The following is a 21,683-nucleotide window of genomic DNA, read 5'->3' on the forward strand; positions in this document are numbered from 1 at the left end:
CAGCGAGCGAAAGAGAGACAGCGAAAGAGAGAGAGACAGACAGCGAGAGAGAGAGACAGCGAGAGAGAGAGACAGCGAGAGAGAGAGAGACAGCGAGAGAGAGAGAGAGACAGCAAGAGAGAGAGAGACAGCGAGAGAGAGAGACAGCGAGAGAGAGAGAGAGACAGCGAGAGAGAGAGAGAGACAGCGAGAGAGAGAGAGAGAGACAGCGAGAGAGAGAGAGAGACAGCGAGAGAGAGAGAGAGAGAGAGAGACAGCGAGAGAGAGAGAGACAGCGAGAGAGAGAGAGAGAGAGACAGCGAGAGAGAGAGAGAGACAGCGAGAGAGAGACAGCGAGAGAGAGAGACAGCAAGAGAGACAGCGAGAGAGAGAGAGAGACAGAGAGACAGCGAGAGAGAGAGACAGCGAGACAGCGAGAGAGAGAGACAGCGAGAGAGAGAGACAGCGAGAGAGAGAGACAGCGAGAGAGAGAGACAGCAAGAGAGAGAGAGACAGCAAGAGAGAGAGAGAAAGAGAGAGAGAAAGAGAGACAGCGAGAGAGAGAGAGAGAGACAGCGAGAGAGAGAGAGAGAGAGAGAGACAGCGAGAGAGAGGGAGGGAGAGAGAGAGAGAGAGAGTGTGTGACAGCAAGGGAGAGAGAGAGACAGATTGAAAGAGACAGCGAGAGAGAGAGAGCGAGAGAGAGAAAGAGTGTGTGACAGCAAGGGAGAGAGAGACAGCGAGAGAGAGAGAGACAACGAGAGACAGCGAGAGAGAGAGACAGCGAGAGAGAGACAGTGAGAGAGAGAGACAGCGAGAGAGAGAAACAGCGAGAGAGAGACAGCGAGAGAGAGACAGCGAGAGAGAGACAGCGAGAGAGAGAGACAGCGAGAGAGAGAGAGACAGCGAGAGAGAGAGAGAGAGAGAGGGAGAGAGAGTGTGTGACAGCAAGGGAGAGAGAGAGAGTGTGTGACAGCAAGGGAGAGAGAGAGACAGATTGAAAGAGATAGCGAGAGAGAGAGAGAGAGACAGCGAGAGAGAGAGAGAGAGTGTGTGACAGCAAGGGAGAGAGAGACAGCGAGAGACAGCGAGAGAGACAACGAGAGACAGCGAGAGAGAGAAACAGCGAGAGAGAGACAGCGAGAGAGAGAGACAGAGAGAGAGACAGCGAGAGACAGCAAGAGAGAGCGACAGCGAGAGAGAGAGAGAGACAGCGAGAGAGAGAGACAGCGAGAGAGAGAGACAGAGAGAGAGACAGCGAGAGAGAGAGAGAGAGAGAGGGAGAGAGAGTGTGTGACAGCAAGGGAGAGAGAGAGAGTGTGTGACAGCAATGGAGAGAGAGAGAGTGTGTGACAGCAAGGGAGAGAGAGAGAGAGAGTGTGTGACAGCAAGGGAGAGAGAGAGAGAGACAGCGAGAGAGAGAGAGAGAATGAGAGAAAGAGACAGCGAGAGAGAGAGAGACAGCGAGAGAGAGAGTGTGACAGCAAGGGAGAGAGAGAGAGACAGCGAGAGAGAGTGTGTGACAGCAAGGGAGAGAGAGACAGCGAGAGAGAGAGACAGAGAGAGAGACAGTGAGAGACAGCGATAGAGAGAGACAGCGATAGAGAGAAAGACAGCGAAAGAGAAAGATAGACAGCGAGAGAGAGAGACAGCGAGAGAGAGAGACAGCGAGAGAGAGAGACAGCGAGAGAGAGAGACAGCGAGAGAGAGAGAGAGAGAGACAGCGAGAGAGAGAGAGAGACAGCGAGAGAGAGAGACAGCGAGAGAGAGAGACAGCGAGAGAGTGATAGCGAGAGAGAGAGAGGGAGGGAGAGAGAGTGTGTGACAGCAAGGGAGAGAGAGAGAGAGAGAGAGTGTGTGACAGCAAGGGAGAGAGAGTGTGTGACAGCAAGGGAGAGAGAGTGTGTGACAGCGAGAGAGAGAGAGACAGCGAGAGAGAGAGAGCGAGAGAGAGAAAGAGTGTGTGACAGCAAGGGAGAGAGAGACAGCGAGAGAGAGAGACAACGAGAGACAGCGAGAGAGAGAGACAGCGAGAGAGAGACAGTGAGAGAGAGAAACAGCGAGAGAGAGACAGCGAGAGAGAGACAGCGAGAGAGAGACAGCGAGAGAGAGAGACAGCGAGAGAGAGAGAGACAGCGAGAGAGAGAGAGAGAGAGAGAGAGAGAGGGAGAGAGAGTGTGTGACAGCAAGGGAGAGAGAGAGAGTGTGTGACAGCAAGGGAGAGAGAGAGACAGATTGAAAGAGATAGCGAGAGAGAGAGAGAGAGACAGCGAGAGAGAGAGAGAGAGTGTGTGACAGCAAGGGAGAGAGAGACAGCGAGAGACAGCGAGAGAGACAACGAGAGACAGCGAGAGAGAGAAACAGCGAGAGAGAGACAGCGAGAGAGAGAGACAGAGAGAGAGACAGCGAGAGACAGCAAGAGAGAGCGACAGCGAGAGAGAGAGAGAGACAGCGAGAGAGAGAGACAGCGAGAGAGAGAGACAGAGAGAGAGACAGCGAGAGAGAGAGAGAGAGAGAGGGAGAGAGAGTGTGTGACAGCAAGGGAGAGAGAGAGAGTGTGTGACAGCAATGGAGAGAGAGAGAGTGTGTGACAGCAAGGGAGAGAGAGAGAGAGTGTGTGACAGCAAGGGAGAGAGAGAGAGAGAGAGACAGCGAGAGAGAGAGAGAGAATGAGAGAAAGAGACAGCGAGAGAGAGAGAGACAGCGAGAGAGAGAGTGTGACAGCAAGGGAGAGAGAGAGAGACAGCGAGAGAGAGTGTGTGACAGCAAGGGAGAGAGAGACAGCGAGAGAGAGAGACAGAGAGAGAGACAGTGAGAGACAGCGATAGAGAGAGACAGCGATAGAGAGAAAGACAGCGAAAGAGAAAGATAGACAGCGAGAGAGACAGCGAGAGAGAGAGACAGCGAGAGAGAGAGACAGCGAGAGAGAGAGACAGCGAGAGAGAGAGACAGCGAGAGAGAGAGAGAGAGAGACAGCGAGAGAGAGAGAGAGACAGCGAGAGAGAGAGACAGCGAGAGAGAGAGACAGCGAGAGAGTGATAGCGAGAGAGAGAGAGGGAGGGAGAGAGAGTGTGTGACAGCAAGGGAGAGAGAGAGAGAGAGAGAGTGTGTGACAGCAAGGGAGAGAGAGTGTGTGACAGCAAGGGAGAGAGAGTGTGTGACAGCGAGAGAGAGAGAGACAGCGAGAGAGAGAGAGAGAGTGTGACAGCAAGGGAGAGAGAGAGAGAGAGAGACAGCGAAAGAGAGAGAGACAGCAAGAGAGAGAGAGACAGCAAGAGAGAGAGAGACAGCGAGAGAGAGAGACAGTGAGAGAGAGAGAGACAGTGAGAGAGAGAGAGACAGCGAGAGAGAGAGAGACAGCGAGAGAGAGAGACAGCGAGAGAGAGAGAGACAGCGAGAGAGAGAGCGAGAGAGAGAGAGACAGCGAGAGAGAGAGAGAGCGAGAGAGAGAGAGACAGCGAGAGAGAGAGAGACAGCGAGAGAGAGAGACAGCGAGAGAGAGAGAGAGAGACAGCGAGAGAGAGAGAGACAGCAAGAGAGAGAGACAGCAAGAGAGAGACAGCGAGAGAGAGAGGGAGAGTGTGTGACAGCAAGGGCGAGAGAGAGTGTGTGAGAGCGAGAGAGAGAGAGAGAGTGTGTGACAGCGAGAGAGAGAGAGAGTGTGTGTGACAGCAAGGGAGAGAGAGAGACAGCGAGAGAGAGACAGCGAGAGAGAGAGAGACAGCGAGAGAGAGAGAGACAGCGAGAGAGAGAGAGACAGCGAGAGAGAGAGAGAGAGAGAGAGAGAGACAGCGAGAGAGAGAGACAGCAAGAGAGAGAGACAGCAAGAGAGAGACAGCGAGAGAGAGAGGGAGAGAGAGAGTGTGTGACAGCAAGGGCGAGAGAGAGTATGTGACAGCGAGAGAGAGAGAGAGAGTGTGTGACAGCGAGAGAGAGAGAGAGTGTGTGTGACAGCAAGGGAGAGAGAGTGTGTGTGACAGCAAGGGAGAGAGAGAGAGACAGCGAGAGAGAGACAGCGAGAGAGAGAGAGAGACAGCGAGAGAGAGAGAGACAGCAAGAGAGAGAGACAGCGAGAGAGAGACACAGCGAGAGAGAGACACAGCGAGAGAGAGACAGAGAGAGAGAGACAGCGAGAGAGAGAGAGGCAGCGAGAGAGAGACAGCGAGAGAGAGTGTGAGTGTGACAGCAAGGGAGAGAGAGAGAGTGTGTGACAGCAAGAGAGAGAGACAGCGAGAGAGAGACAGCGAGAGAGAGAGAGACAGCGAGAGAGAGAGAGACAGCGAGAGAGACAGTGAGAGAGAGAGACAGCAAGAGAGAGAGAGTGACAGCAAGGGAGAGAGAGAGAGTGACAGCAAGGGAGAGAGAGAGAGAGAGTGACAGCAAGGGAGAGAGAGAGAGTGACAGCAAGGGAGAGAGAGTGACAGCAAGGGAGAGAGAGAAAAAGAGACAGCAAGGGAGAGAGAGAGACAGCAAGGGAGAGAGAGAGAGGGAGGGAGAGCGTGAGAGAGACAGCGAGAGAGAGAGAGAGAGAGAGAGTGACAGCAAGGGAGAGATTGAGAGTGACAGCAAGAGAGAGAGAGAGAGTTAGTGACAGCAAGGGAGAGAGAGAGTGACAGCAAGGGAGAGAGAGAGAGTGACAGCAAGGGAGAGAGAGAGAGAGTGACAGCAAGGGAGAGAGAGAGAGTGACAGCAAGGGAGAGAGAGAGAGTGACAGCAAGGGAGAGAGAGTGACAGCAAGGGAGAGAGAGAAAAAGAGACGGCAAGGGAGTGACAAAGTGACAAAGAGGGAGAAAGAGACACACAAACAGGGACAAAGACAGAGACACACAGAAAAGTACACTGTGTGTCTCTGTCATTCTGTTTCGCTCATAGAAAGGCACATACATAAGGAGACAGACACACAGACATTTACACACAGGGAAAGAGAGAATAATGCCCATTCATACCAGTAACACAGAATACTATAACTCTTACCCATCAATCATACACAGAACAGCCATTAACCCCTTCCTCTCCATAATCCCCTTGGTGTCATAGTGTAGTAACACCAGCACATAAAGAAAGTAGTTAAGATATATATTGACAATATAGGAATGGTGTAAAAGTCGGAATGGAACAGAACAGGCCGGAACAGGCCTTTTATAAAGGAAATTGATTGAAAATACCATGGGATGTGTTAGAGACTCTTGAGAACAATTTTAGGAACAATAATTTTTGTGATGTAATATTTAATTAACCCTTTAACTACAAAAATAGTGTCTGGAACCAAACATAACAGCCCGGAACAGCACCTTCCCAGAAAACCAGATACACCAAATTCACAAGTCACACGTGACTAAATGTAATAAGTGTAATCAGCCACAAACCATCCACAGAAACCACGTTCCAATGCCTGAGATACACTTTTTCATGCAAAGTGACGGAATGGCACCTTCCCAGCAACATATACAGACCAAATTCACCATTCACACATAACTAGAAAGTGTAATCAACCACAAACCATCCACAGAAACCACGTTCCAATATCTGTTCCGGCCTGAAATACACTTTTTCATGAAAAGTGATGGAACAGCACCTTCCCAGTAAACCAGATACATCAAATTCACCAGTCACACATGCCTAAATGCAATGAGTGTAATCAGCCACAAACCATCCACAGAAACCACATTATGATATCTGTTCCGGCCTTTAATACGCTTTTTTGTGAAAATAGATGCAACGGCACCTTCCCAGCAAGATATACAGATCAAATTCACCAGCCACACATAACTAGATGTAATAAGTATAATCAACCACAAACGATCCACAGAAACCCCATTTCAATACCCGTTCCGGCCGGTAATACGCTTTTTCATGAAAATTTATGAAACGGCACCTTCCCAGCAAACCAGATACATCAAATTCACCAGTCATGCATTACTAAATGTAATGAGTGTAATCAGCCACAAACCATCCACAGAAACCACATTATTATATCTGTTCCTGCCTTTAATGCACCTTTTCATGAAAAGTGACGGAACGGCACTTTCCCAGCAACATATACAGACCAAATTCACCAGCCGCACATAACTAGATGTGATAAGTGTAATCAACCACATTATTATATCTGTTCCTGCCTTTAATACACTTTTTCATGAAAAGTGATGGAACGGCACCTTCCCAGCACACCAGATACATCAAATTCACCAGTCACACATGCCTAAATGCAATGAGTGTAATCAGCCACAAACCATCCACAGAAACCACAAAATGATATCTGTTCCTGCCATCTGTTCCTGCCTGTAATACACTTTTTCATGAAAAAAGATGGAACGACACCTTATCAGTAACATATACAGACAAAATTCACCAGTCATACATAACTAGATGTGATAAGTGTAATCAATCACAAACCATCCACAGAAACCACGTTCCAATACCCGTTCCAGTCTGTAATACGCTTTTTCATGAAAAGTGATTTTTTTCGTATTAAGTGATGGAACTGCACCTTCCTAGCATCATATACAGATCAAATTCCCCAGCCACACATAACTATATGTAATAAGTGTAATCAATCACAAACCATCCACAGAAACCACGTTCCAATACCCGTTCCGGACGGTAATACGCTTTTTCATGAAAAGTGATGGAACGGAACCTTCCCAGCAACATATACAGAAAAAATTCACCAGCTATACATAACTAGATGTGATGTCTTTATATGTTGCTGCGAAGGTGCCGTTTCATCACTTTTCATGAAAAAGTGTATTACAGACCGGAACAGATATCATAATGTGGTTTCTGTGGATGGTTTGTGGCTGATTACGCTCATTACATTTAGTCATGCGTGACTGGTGAATTTGATGTATCTGGTTTGCTGGGAAGGTGCCGTTCTATCACTTTTCATGAAAAAGCGTATTAACGGCTGAAACGGGTATTGGAACGTGGTTTCTGTGGATGGTTTATGGTTACACTTATTACATCTAGTTATGCGTGGCTGGGGAATTTGATCTGTATATGTTGCTAGGAAGGTGCAGTTCCATCATTTAATATGAAAAAAACATATTAAAGGCCGGAACAGACCTTATAATGTGGTTGCTGTGGATGGTTTGTGGCTGATTACACTTTTTACATCTATTTATGTGTGGCTGGTAAATTTGGTCTGTATATGTTGCTGGGAAGGTGCCGTTCCGCCACTTTTCATGAAAAAGCATATGACCGGCCAGAATGTGTATTGGAACGTGGTTTCTGTTCATGGTTTGTGGCTGATTACACTTTTTACATCTATTTATGTGTGGCTGGTAAATTTGGTCTGTATATGTTGCTGGGAAGGTGCCGTTCAGTCACTTTTCATGAAAAAGTGTATTACAGGCCGGAACAGATATCATTATGTGATTTCTGTGGATGGTTGGTGGCTGATTAAACTCATTACATTTAGTCCTGCTTGACTAGTGAATTTGATGTATCTGGTTTGCTGGGAAGGTGACGTTCCGTCACTTTTCATGAAAAAGCGTATTACAGACTGGAACGGGTATTGGAACATGGTTTCTGTGGATGGTTTGTGATTGATTACACTTATCACATCTAGTTATGTATGACTGGTGAATTTTGTCTGTATATGTTGCTGATAAGGTGCCGTTCTGTATTTTTTCATGAAAAGGTGTATTACAGGCCAGAACAGTTATCATTTTGTGGTTTCTGTGGATGGTTTGTGGCTGATTACACTCATTTCATTTAGGCATGTGTGACTGGTGAATTTGATGTATCTGGTTTGCTGGGAAGGTGCCGTTCCATCACTTTTCATGATAAAGTGTATTAACGGCCGGAACAGGTATTGAAACGTGGTTTCTGTAGATGGCTTGTGGTTGATTACACTTATCACATCTAGTTATGTGCGGCTGGTGAATTTGGTCTGTATATGTTGCTGGGAAGGTGCTGTTCCGTCACTTTTCATGAAAAGGCGTATTAAAGGCCGGAACAGATATAATAATGTGGTTTCTGTGGATGGTTTGTGGCTGATTACACTCATTACATTTAGTAATGCATGACTGGTGAATTTGATGTATCTGGTTTGCTGGGAAGGTACCGTTCCATCACTTTTCATGAAAAAGCGTATTACCGGCCGGAACGGGTATTGAAACGTGGTTTCTATGAATTGTTTGTGGTTGATTACACTTATTACATCTAGTTTTTTATGGCTGGTGAATTTGATCTGTATATCTTGCTGGGAAGGTGCCGTTCCGTCTATTTTCACACAAAAAAGCGTATTAAAGGCCGGAACAGATATTATAATGTGGTTTATGTGGATGGTTTGTAGCTGATTAAACTCATTACATTTAGTCATGTGTGACTGGTGAATTTGATGTATCTGGCTTACTGGGAAGGTGCCGTTTCGTCACTTTTCATGAAAAGCATATGACCGGCCGGAATGTGTATTGGAATTTGGTTTCTGTGGATGGTTTGTGGTTAATTACACTTATTACATCTAGTTATGTATGGCTGGGGAATTTGATCTGTATATGTTGCTAGGATGGTGCCGTTCCGTCACTTTTCATGAAAAAGTGTATTACAGGCCGGAACAGATATCATAATGTGGTTTCTGTGGATGGTTTGTGGCTGATTAAACTCATTACATTTAGTCATGCCTGACTGGTGAATTTGATGTATCTGGTTTGCTGGGAAGGTGCCGTTCCATCACTTTTCATGAAAAAACGTATTACCGGCCGGAACGGGTATTGAAACGTGGTTTCTGTGGATCGTTTGTGGTTGATTATGCTTATTACATCTAGTTATGTGTGGCTGGTGAATTTGATCTGTATCTATTGCTGGGAAGGTGCCATTCCGTCTATTTTCACACAAAAAAGCGTATTAAAGGCCGGAACAGATATTATAATGTGGTTTCTGTGGATGGTTGTGTGACTGGTGTGTGTGACTGGTGAATTTGATGTATCTGGTTTACTGGGAAGGTGCCATTCCGTCACTTTTCATGAAAAAGCATATGACCAGCCGGAATGTGTATTGGAACGTGGTTTCTGTGGATGGTTTGTGTCTGATTACACTTTTTACATCTATTTATGTGTGGCTGGGAAATTTGGTCTGTATATGTTGCTGGGAAGGTGCCGTTCCATCACTTTTCATGAAAAAGCATATGACCGACCGGAATGTGTATTGGAACGTGGTTTCTGTGGATGGTTTGTGGATGATTACACTTTTTATATCTATGTATGTGTAGCTGGTAAATTTGGTCTGTATATGTTGCTGGGAAAGTGCCGTTCCGTCACTTTTCATGAAAAAGTGTATTACAGGCCGGAACAGGTATTGGAACGTGGTTTCTGTGGATGGCTTGTGGTTGATTACACTTATCACATCTAGTTATGTGCGGCTGGTGAATTTGGTCTTTATATGTTGCTGGGAAGGTGCTGTTCCGTCACTTTCATGAAAAAGTGTATTACAGGCCGGAACAGGTATTGGAACGTGGTTTCTGTGGATGGCTTGTGGTTGATTACACTTATCACATCTAGTTATGTGCGGCTGGTGAATTTGGTCTTTATATGTTGCTGGGAAGGTGCTGTTCCGTCACTTTTCATGAAAAGGCGTATTAAAGGCCGGAACAGATATAATAATGTGGTTTCTGTGGATGGTTTGTGGCTGATTACACTCATTACATTTAGTAATGCGTGACTGGTGAATTTGATGTATCTGGTTTACTGGGAAGGTGGCATATGACCGGCCGGAATGTGTATTGGAACGTGGTTTCTGTGGATGGTTTGTGGTTGATTACACTTATTACATCTAGTTATGTGTGGCTGGGGAATTTGATCTGTATATGTTGCTAGGATGGGGCCGTTCCGTCACTTTTCATGAAAATGTGTATTATAGGCCGGAACAGATATCATAATGTGGTTTCTGTGGATGGTTGGTGGCTGATTAAGCTCATTACATTTAGTCATGCTTGACTGGTGAATTTGATGTGTCTGGTTTGCTGGGAAGGTCCTGTTCCGTCACTTTTCATGAAAAAGCGTATTACAGACTGGAACGGGTATTGGAACGTGGTTTCTGTGGATGGTTTGTGATTGATTACACTTATCACATCTAGTTATGTATGACTGGTGAATTTTGTCTGTATATGTTGCTGATAAGGTGCCGTTCCGTCTTTTTTCATGAAAAAGTGTATTACAGGCCGGAACAGATATAATTTTGTGGTTTCTGTGTATGGTTTGTGGCTGATTACACTCATTGTATTTAGGCATGTGTGACTGGTGAATTTGATGTATCTGGTTTGCTGGGAAGGTGCCGTTCCATCACTTTTCATGAAAAAGCGTATTACCGGCCGGAAAGGATATTGGAACGTGGTTTCTGTGGATGATTTGTGGTTTATTACACTTATTACATCTAGTTATGTGTGGCTAGTGAATTTGATCTGTATATGTTGCTGGGAAGGTGCCGTTCCGTCAATTTTCACAAAAAAGTGTATAAAAGGCCAGAACAGATATTATAATGTGGCTTCTGTGGATGGTTTGTGGCTGGTTACGCTCATTACATTTAGTCATGTGTGACTGGTGAATTTGATGTATCTGGTTTACTGGAAAGGTGCTGTTCCATCACTTTTCATGAAAAAGCGTATTTCAGACCAGGTAATGGAACGTGGTTTCCGTGGATGGTTTGTGATTGATTACACTTATCACATCCAGTTATGTGTGAATGGTGAATTTGGTCTGTATATGTTGCTGGGAAGGTGCCGTTCCGTCACTTTGCATGAAAAAAGTGTATCTCAGGCATTGGAACGTGGTTTCTGTAGATGGTTTGTGGCTGATTACACTTATTACATTTAGTCACATGTGACTTGTGAATTTGGTGTATCTGGTTTTCTGGGAAGGTGCTGTTCCGGGCTGTTATGTTTGGTTCCAGACACTATTTTGGTAGTTAAAGGGTTAATTAAATATTACATCACAAAGATTATTGTTCCTAAAATTGTTCTCAAGAGTCTCTAACACATCCCATTATATTTTCAATCAATTTCCTTTATAAAAGGCCTGTTCCGTTCCGGCTTTTACACCGTTCCGACAATATAAGCCAATCAACTCCTGTTCTTATGAATTATATGAATTAATGTCCATTTTAAATGCAAGCTTCAAATATACAGCTTAACAATTGTAGCTGAATTCCACTAATTATGTAATGACTGATACCCCCACAAACATAAACAAGACAAGTTCAGTTTTACTTATCTTAGCGGTTTCCCATTGCTCATCAGCAGTCACAGATATCAGCTTCTCTCCTAGAAAATAAAGAATAAAAGAAAATGTTGGGCCCCATGTGTAATATTTTCCCACAACCAGTTCTTCCTGTTTCTAGCACAAATCCTAGGCACAGATGAGGTTCCCATTATTCAGAGTTGAAAAAAGACAATGTAAAAATCTCTGACTGGCTGTTTTAAAGCAGCCTATAATCAGGATCCCAGCTTCTTGCTTCATGAAAACACAGGTTCTTCTCACTCCTTTTTCACATTAGTGTTTCTTCCATGTCCAGCATAAGCCCAGATAACAACTCCTGATGAAACACACAGACAGCAGCAGAAGGAAAATAAGAAATGTCCTATTATTGATTTGAGTCTCCCGCCCTTCTGCTTCCTCAGCTCTCTGTACCATGTGATCACTGCAGTCACGTGACTGCTGTGATGTCAGAGTGTCCTTTAGAGGGATTGAATCTAGCCGCTACCCTGCAGCTAGACTGCTTTGCCTAAAGTGAATACCTCAAGCTGCCTTTCACCAATTGCTGCTTATGTGACAAGAATATCCTGAACTGAAGCTTTGGTTTGTAAAGCAATATATAATGCTCTACATATAGAATATAGGTAGATATTAACTTTACCTAAGGAGACTAGAGCTGAAACAATATTAATACCTCAGCAGTACACATACATTTTACAGTTTGCTTATTTCACATGGAAGGTAAGTAAAATATTGCTATAACTCTGTACTTTTAGGCATGTATGATTCTAAGCCTACAAATCCAATAATACATACTGTAGTTTGTTACTAAACTGCATGTTTTATTTAAAAAAAAATTTTTTGCAGGGTATTTATTATGCAGTTTATTATAAGCTTGAATTTGCATATAGGCAAACTTTGTAGAACATTTGTGTGTATTAAAGTGAAGGTAAACTAAAACGGTCTATTATAAATAATTTAAGATATCAAGCCAAATAAATATTAGTTTCATTCATCAATAGTTCGATATGTTTATATTACCTGAGATATCTTATATTTTTTGCATCGATTCGGCTATCCGAAAATCAACCCGTAATTTTTTTATTTTTTTTTCTAAACAACGATCACGTTGTTTAGACAGCCAATTGATTCTTTGGCCGTTAGGCGGCCGTCAATTGACATCATCATGGGATGGTTCTATATGCGCATGCGTAACTTTTTGTACTTTGTAGTGGCCAAGCGAGCGCGTCCACGTTTCGCGCATGCACATTAACAATTTAATTTTTTAGGCATAGTTGTAACCGCATCGGCACTCAAACGGCAACAAAGTGGAAACATTTGTATCGCTCCTTTTACCAAGAGCATCTCTTTGTGTTATATTGGTAAGTGTAAAACGATCTCATTATTTGCAGAATAATATTGATTATATTATCTAATGTATTGAATATTTTAATGAATAATATTAGTAAATAGAATTTTGGTGCATTTTATTATTGATCTTGCCGCAAACCAATTTAAAGATTACTTTTAAAATAAAACATCTATTATATATTAAAAATAAATTACAAAATTTAACAATACTTTGATATTGCAAATGATTTATTTAAAAATATTATTATAATGTTAACTGAATTTATTGATATAATTTCTAAGAATTGATTGATTTAATAGAACTATCTAATTATCGTTTTTAAAAATTAGAATATATATCTTTATGTTATATAATTTTTAATATGTATTATGCTATATAGATTTATTGTTTTATCTATTTTACACTTTATACTTTTCAAACTGCAATTCTTCTTTATATTATATATATATATATATTTATAAAAAATTAGATTTATTCAAAGTCACAAATTTTATAGTAAAGCAAGATTGTGCACTAACAACTGTTTATGATTGCAATGTCCTTGCTTTTACATAGATAAGAATTCCATTGTACCGTATTTTAATCTATATAGATAAGGTTGCCATAGTAACTTCATTCTAGATAGAAGTTGGCAAAATAATTTGTAGATAAAGAACTTTAAACTACATGCAGCAATTAAATACTGTGTTATTTTTTAATACATTTGAAATAGAAATGACCGCACTTATGTTCAAATACTTATTTCAAACAATGCTTTCATAATACATTTATTATCATGTTTTACAAACATCCTAATCAAACCTTTTTTAATTGGTTGTTATATTTGATTTAAATGTAATATTATTACACTTGCAATGCAAAGTAATTTACATCTAAAGTAATTTTTTTAAACATAGATTACGTTATAACCATCAAAATAATAATGCAATATAATAATAATGTCTTAAATGCAAACATCTATCTTTCTGTTTTTATATATTTTTATTTATTCCCATATGTTAAATTAGAGTTTATATGCTAATTAGGTTATGCATTCAAATTATATGTAACGTATATTTATCTAAAATTTTCTATATCAGAACTTCTATTGTAGTTTTGCAATCTAAATCTACATACTTGTAACCACCATTGTTTGCAATTGCAATAAATATTGATCATCTTTTATTAAAATCTACATCTCATTTGAAGTTCAGCCTAAGCGCTATTGCGTTCTATTCTTATCATGCATTTTCTTATTATGCAAATCTACTGTTTTCAATGCTGCTGAAAAATAATATTCAAGACATTATATTAGCATAACCAACCAGTGCAAGTTTTATTTTTTATACAAGATAACTTAGTATGAACTTCAAATAAGTATTACACTTTTATAAATAACAATCAAATTTATGTAAATTGAGAAATCATCATGTAACATTTGATGTCAACCATTCAATTAAAAATGCACAGTAAAGGAAAGAGAGAGATATAACTAGAAAGAAAGAAATAGAGATAGAGACAGATAGATAGATAAAAAATTGAGTTATAGAGAGAATGAAGAGAGATAAAAAAGAAAAATAGAAGAGAGAGACAGTAAAACATACTGTGAGAGATAGAGCGAATAGAAAATGAGATAGAGAAGAGAGAGATAGATATAATTTTTGAGTGTTAAAAATAGCTATTAGAAATAGATAGATACAGAGAGAGAACATATAGACAAAAAAACAATGAAGTCAGTGAGAAAAACATAGAAATATAGATATCCCAATAAATAGAGATTTAGAGATATTGAAGAGAGAGTAAATACAAATAGAGAGAGAGAATATAGAGAACAAAAATAATATATAGGGCTTAGAAATAGAATAAATAAGATGTTTAGTATAGTGTATAAAAAAAATATAAACATAGATAGAAAGAGATAGAAAGAAAGAGAGATAGAGAGAAATAGTAAAATAGTTAAAAAAAAGATAGACAAAGAGAGAAAAAGTTATAAAAATACAGAGAGAAGGATAAAAAACAGAGATAGAAGAGATCTTTAAAAAAGAGAGAGTAGAGAGTGTGAGAGATAGATATAGAGAGAGAAAGAGATATAGAAAAATATATATAGAGATATAGGCCTAGATTTGGAGTTCGGCGGTAGCCGTCAAAACCAGCGTTAGAGGCTCCTAACGCTGGTTTTGGCCGCCCGCTGGTATTTGGAGTCAGTGATTAAAGGGTCTAACGCTCACTTTACAGCCGCGACTTTTCCATACCGCAGATCCCCCTACGCCATTTGCGTAGCCTATATTTTCAATGGGATCTTTCTAACGCTGGTATTTAGAGTCGTTTCTGAAGTGAGCGTTAGAGCTCTAACGACAAGATTCCAGCCGCCTGAAAATAGCAGGAGTTAAGAGCTTTCTGGCTAACGCCGGTTTATAAAGCTCTTAACTACTGTACCCTAAAGTACACTAACACCCATAAACTACCTATGTACCCCTAAACCGAGGTCCCCCCACACCGCCGCCACTCGATTAAAATTTTTAACCCCTAATCTGCCGACCGCCACCTACGTTATATTTATGTACCCCTAATCTGCTGCCCCTAACCCCGCCGACCCCTGTATTATATTTATTCACCCCTAACCTGCCCCCCACAACGTCGCCGCCAGCTACTTACAATAATTAACCCCTAATCTTCCGACCGCAAATCGCCGCCACCTACGTTATCCCTATGTACCCCTAATCTGCTGCCCCTAACATCGCCGACCCCTATATTATATTTATTAACCCCTAATCTGCCCCCCTCAACGTCGCCGACACCTGCCTACACTTATTAACCCCTAATCTGCCGAGCGGACCTGAGCGCTACTATAATAAAGTTATTAACCCCTAATCCGCCTCACTAACCCTATCATAAATAGTATTAACCCCTAATCTGCCCTCCCTAACATCGCCGACACCTACCTTCAATTATTAACCCCTAAACTTCCGATCGGAGCTCACCGCTATTCTAATAAATGGATTAACCCCTAAAGCTAAGTCTAACCCTAACACTAACACCCCCCTAAGTTATATATAATTTTTATCTAACGAAATAAATTAACTCTTATTAAATAACTTATTCCTATTTAAAGCTAAATACTTACCTGTAAAATAAATCCTAATATAGCTACAATATAAATTATAATTATATTATAGCTATTTTAGGATTAATATTTATTTTACAGGCAACTTTGTAATTATTTTAACCAGGTACAATAGCTATTAAATAGTTAAGAACTATTTAATAGTTACCTAGTTAAAATAATAACAAATTTACCTGTAAAATAAATCCTAACCTAAGTTATAATTAAACCTAACACTACCCTATCAATAAAATAATTAAATAAACTACCTACAATTACCTACAATTAACCTAACACTACACTATCAATAAATTAATTAAACACAATTGCTACAAATAAATACAATTAAATAAACTAGCTAAAGTACAAAAAATAAAAAAGAACTAAGTTACAGAAAATAAAAAAATATTTACAAACATAATAAAAATATTACAACAATTTTAAACTAATTACACCTACTCTAAGCCCCCTAATAAAATAACAAAGCCCCCCAAAATAAAAAATTCCCTACCCTATTCTAAATTAAAAAAGTTACAAGCTCTTTTACCTTACCAGCCCTGAACAGGGCCCTTTGCGGGGCATGCCCCAAGAATTTCAGCTCTTTTGCCTGTAAAAAAAAACATACAATACCCCCCCCCAACATTACAACCCACCACCCACATACCCCTAATCTAACCCAAACCCCCCTTAAATAAACCTAAAACTAATCCCCTGAAGATCTTCCTACCTTGTCTTCACCATCCAGGTATCACCGATCCGTCCTGGCTCCAAGATCTTCATCCAACCCAAGCGGGGGTTGGCGATCCATAATCCGGTGCTCCAAAGTCTTCCTCCTATCCGGCAAGAAGAGGACATCCGGACCGGCAAACATCTTCTCCAAGCGGCATCTTCGATCTTCTTCCATCCGGTGCGGAGCGGGTCCATCTTGAAGCAGGCGACGCAGATCCATCCTCTTCTTCCGATGTCTCCCGACTAATGACGGTTCCTTTAAGGGACGTCATCCAAGATGGCGTCCCTCGAATTCCGATTGGCTCATAGGATTCTATCAGCCAATCGGAATTAAGGTAGGAATTTTCTGATTGGCTGATGGAATCAGCCAATCAGAATCAAGTTCAATCCGATTGGCTGATCCAATCAGCCAATCAGATTGAGCTCGCATTCTATTGGCTGTTCCGATCAGCCAATAGAATGCGAGCTCAATCTGATTGGCTGATGGGATCGGCCAATCGGATTGAACTTGATTCTGATTGGCTGATTCCATCAGCCAATCAGAAAATTCCTACCTTAATTCCGATTGGCTGATAGAATCCTATCAGCCAATCGGAATTCGAGGGACGCCATCTTGGATGACGTCCCTTAAAGGAACCGTCATTAGTCGGGAGACATCGGAAGAAGAGGATGGATCCGCGTCGCCTGCTTCAAGATGGACCCGCTCCGCACCGGATGGAAGAAGATCGAAGATGCCGCTTGGAGAAGATGTTTGCCGGTCCGGATGTCCTCTTCTTGCCGGATAGGAGGAAGACTTTGGAGCACCGGATTATGGATCGCCAACCCCCGCTTGGGTTGGATGAAGATCTTGGAGCCAGGACGGATCGGTGATACCTGGATGGTGAAGACAAGGTAGGAAGATCTTCAGGGGATTAGTTTTAGGTTTATTTAAGGGGGGTTTGGGTTAGATTAGGGGTATGTGGGTGGTGGGTTGTAATGTTGGGGGGGGTATTGTATGTTTTTTTTTACAGGCAAAAGAGCTGAAATTCTTGGGGCATGCCCCGCAAAGGGCCCTGTTCAGGGCTGGTAAGGTAAAAGAGCTTGTAACTTTTTTAATTTAGAATAGGGTAGGGAATTTTTTATTTTGGGGGGCTTTGTTATTTTATTAGGGGGCTTAGAGTAGGTGTAATTAGTTTAAAATTGTTGTAATATTTTTATTATGTTTGTAAATATTTTTTTATTTTCTGTAACTTAGTTCTTTTTTATTTTTTGTACTTTAGCTAGTTTATTTAATTGTATTTATTTGTAGCAATTGTGTTTAATTAATTTATTGATAGTGTAGTGTTAGGTTAATTGTAGGTAATTGTAGGTAGTTTATTTAATTATTTTATTGATAGGGTAGTGTTAGGTTTAATTATAACTTAGGTTAGGATTTATTTTACAGGTAAATTTGTTATTATTTTAACTAGGTAACTATTAAATAGTTCTTAACTATTTAATAGCTATTGTACCTGGTTAAAATAATTACAAAGTTACCTGTAAAATAAATATTAATCCTAAAATAGCTATAATATAATTATAATTTATATTGTAGCTATATTAGGATTTATTTTACAGGTAAGTATTTAGCTTTAAATAGGAATAAGTTATTTAATAAGAGTTAATTTATTTCGTTAGATAAAAATTATATTTAACTTAGGGGGGTGTTAGTGTTAGGGTTAGACTTAGCTTTAGGGGTTAATCCATTTATTAGAATAGCGGTGAGCTCCGATCGGAAGTTTAGGGGTTAATAATTGAAGGTAGGTGTCGGCGATGTTAGGGAGGGCAGATTAGGGGTTAATACTATTTATGATAGGGTTAGTGAGGCGGATTAGGGGTTAATACATTTATTATAGTAGCGCTCAGGTCCGCTCGGCAGATTAGGGGTTAATAAGTGTAGGTAGGTGTCGGCGACGTTGTGGGGGGCAGATTAGGGGTTAATAAATATAACATAGGGGTCGGCGATGTTAGGGCAGCAGATTAGGGGTACATAGGGATAACGTAGGTGGCGGCGTTTTACGGAGAGGCAGATTAGGGGTTAAAAGTGTAATGCAGGGGTCAGCGATAGCGGGGGCGGCAGATTAGGGGTTAATAAGTGTAAGGTTAGTGGTGTTTAGACTCGGGGTACATGTTAGGGTGTTAGGTGCAGACGTAGGAAGTGTTTCCCCATAGGAAACAATGGGGCTGCGTTAGGAGCTGAACGCTGCTTTTTTGCAGGTGTTAGGTTTTTTTTCAGCTCAAACAGCCCCATTGTTTCCTATGGGAGAATCGTGCACGAGCACGTTTTTGAGGCCGGCCGCGTCCGTAAGCAACTCTGGTATCGAGAGTTGCATTTGCGGTAAAAATGCTCTACGCTCCTTTTTTGGAGCCTAACGCAGCATTTGTTTTAACTCTCGATACCAGAGTTAAATTTATGGTGCGGCCAGAAAAAAGCCCGCGGAGCGTTAACAGCCCTTTTACCGCCGAACTCCAAATCTAGGCCATAGAGAGCAAAGAGATAAAAAGATAAATAGATATAGAGGAGAGAGACATATAAATATAAAGATAGAGATAGACACAAATAGAGAGAGAGAGAGATAAAGAGAGAGATAGAAATAAAATTTTGAAAAACATACACCTAGATTTAGAGTTTTGTTGGTAAAAACCTGCGTAGCTAACGCTCCTTTTTTTCTTACCGCTCCCTTTAAACAATGCTGGTATTTAGAGTTCTCTGAATGGCTGCGTTAAGCTCCAAAAAGGGAGCGTTAAGGCAAATTTAGTGCCACTTCAACCCTCAATACCAGCGTTGCTTACGGTAGCGGTATGCTGGAAAAACGTGCTCGTGCACGATTCCCCCATAGGAAACAATGGGGCAGTTTGGGCTGAAAAAACACCTGCAAAAAAAGCAGCGTTAAGCTCCTAACGCAGCCCCATTGTTTCCTATGGGGAAACACTTTCTAAGTCTACACCTAACACCCTAACATGAACCCCAAGTCTAAACACCACTAATCTAACACTTATTAACCCCTAATCTGCTGCCCCCGCTATCACCGATCCCTGCATTATATTATTAACCCCTAATCTGACACTCTGGACACCGCCGCCACATACATTATCCCTATGAACCCCTAATCTGCTGCCCCTAACATCGCCAACACCTACATTATATTTATTAACCCCTAATCTGCCCCCCCCCAAAGTCGCCACAACCTAATTACAAGTATCATCCCCTAATCTGCCGACCGGACCTCTCCGCCACTATAATAAATGTATTAACCCCAAAACCGCCGCACTCCCGCCTCGCAAACAATATAATAAATTGTATTAACCCCTAATCTGCCCTCCCTAACATCGCCGCCACCTACCTACAATTATTAACCCCTAATCTCCCGCCCCCAACGTCGCCGCTACTATAATAAAGTTATTAACCCCTAAAGCTAAGTCTAACCCTAACCCTAACACCCCCTAAGTTAAATATAATTTAAATAAAATGAAATAAATTTACTCTAATTAAATAAATTAATCCTATTACTTTACATTGTAGCTATTTTAGGATTTATATTTATTTTACAGGCAACTTTGTATTTATTTTGACTAGGTACAATAGCTATTAAACAGTTATTAACTATTTAATAGCTACCTAGTTAAAATAAATACAAAATTACCTGTAAAATAAATCCTAACCTAAGTTACAAATACACCTAACACTACAATATCAATAAATTAATTAAATAAATTAACTACAAGTATCTAAAATAAAATACAATTAAATAAACTAAAGTACAAAAAAACAAACACTAAATTACAGAAAATAAAAAAAATATTACAAGAAGTTTAAACTAATAACACCTAATCTAAGCCCCCTAATAAAATAAAAAAGCGCCCCCAAATAATAAAATTCCCTACCCTATTCTAAAATACAAAAGTAATCAGCTCTTTTACCAGCCCTTAAAAGTGCTTTTTGCGGGGCATTGCCCCCATAGTAATCAGCTCTTTTACCTGTAAAAGAAAATACAATACCCCCCAACATTACAACCCACCACCCACATACCCCTACTCTAACCCACCCAAACCCCCCTTAAAAAAACCTAACACTAACCCCCTGAAGATCACCCTACCTTGAGCCGTGTTCACCCAGCCGGGCACCACTGGTCATCCGATCCGTCCAGAAGTCTTCATCCGATGGGGCAGAAGAGGACATCCGGACTGGCAGAAGTCTTCATCCTATCCGGGTAGAAGAGGACATCCGGACCGGCAAACATCTTCATCCAGGCGACGTCTTCTATCTTCATCCATCCGGAGCGGAGCCATCTTCTATCCAGCCGACGCAGAGCCATCCTCTTCAACCGACGACTTCCCGACAAATGAAGGTTCCTTTAAATGACGTCATCCAAGATGGCGTCCCTCGAATTCCGATTGGCTGATAGGATTCTATCAGCCAATTTGGAATTAAGGTAGGAAAAATCTGATTGGCTGATTCAATCAGCCAATCAGATGGAAGTTCAATCCGATTGGCTGATCCAATCAGTCAATCAGATTGAGCTCACATTCTATTGGCTGGCTGATGTCCTCTTCTGCCCGGATAGGATGAAGACTTCTGCCGGTCCGGATGTCCTCTTCTGCCCCATCGGATGAAGACTTCTGGATGGATCGGATGACCAGTGGTGTCCGGCTGGGTGAACACGGCTCAAGGTAGGGTGATCTTCAGGGGTTAGTGTTAGGTTTTTTTAAGGGGGGTTTGGGTGGGTTAGAATAGGGGTATGTGGGTGGTGGGTTGTAATGTTGGGGGGTATTGTATTTTCTGGTAAAAGAGCTTTTATTATTTTGGGGGGCTTTTTATTTTATTAGGGGGCTTAGATTAGGTGTAATTGGTTTAAACTTCTTGTAATATTTTTTTATTTTCTGTAATTTAGTGTTTGTTTTTTTGTACTTTAGTTTAGTTTATTTGATTGTATTTTAGTTTAGATAATTTTAGTTAATTTATTTAATTCATTTATTGATAGTGTAGTGTTAGGTGTATTTGTAACTTAGGTTAGGATTTATTTTACAGGTAATTTTGTAATTATTTTAACTAGGTAGCTATTAAATAGTTAATAACTATTTAATAGCTATTGTACCTAGTTAAAATAAATACAAAGTTGCCTGTAAAATAAATATAAATCCTAAAATAGCTACAATGTAACTATGAGTTATATTGTAGCTATATTAGGGTTTATTTTACAGGTAAGTACATTTAGTTTTAAATAGGATTAATTTATTTAATTAGAGTAAATTTATTTTGTTTTATTTAAATTATATTTAACTTAGGGGGATGTTAGGGTTAGACTTAGCTTTA

The 21,683-nt window shown here is 41.0% G+C and overlaps 1 protein-coding gene across 1 annotated transcript in view; it reads left to right on the top strand.

Moving 5' to 3' along the window:
• The first annotated feature begins 11,670 nt into the window (after nt 1-11,670).
• The window catches only part of NQO2 (N-ribosyldihydronicotinamide:quinone reductase 2), a 41,132-nt gene continuing 31,119 nt past the window's right edge, over nt 11,671-21,683 (top strand). The window contains exon 1 of the mRNA XM_053713093.1: nt 11,671-11,909. Within this exon, the coding sequence (XP_053569068.1) occupies nt 11,903-11,909 (7 nt within the window). The 5' untranslated portion in view covers nt 11,671-11,902. The remainder of the gene's footprint in view (nt 11,910-21,683) is intronic.

Source organism: Bombina bombina, chromosome 5, assembly GCF_027579735.1.
Source record: "Bombina bombina isolate aBomBom1 chromosome 5, aBomBom1.pri, whole genome shotgun sequence".
NCBI lineage: Eukaryota > Metazoa > Chordata > Amphibia > Anura > Bombinatoridae > Bombina > Bombina bombina.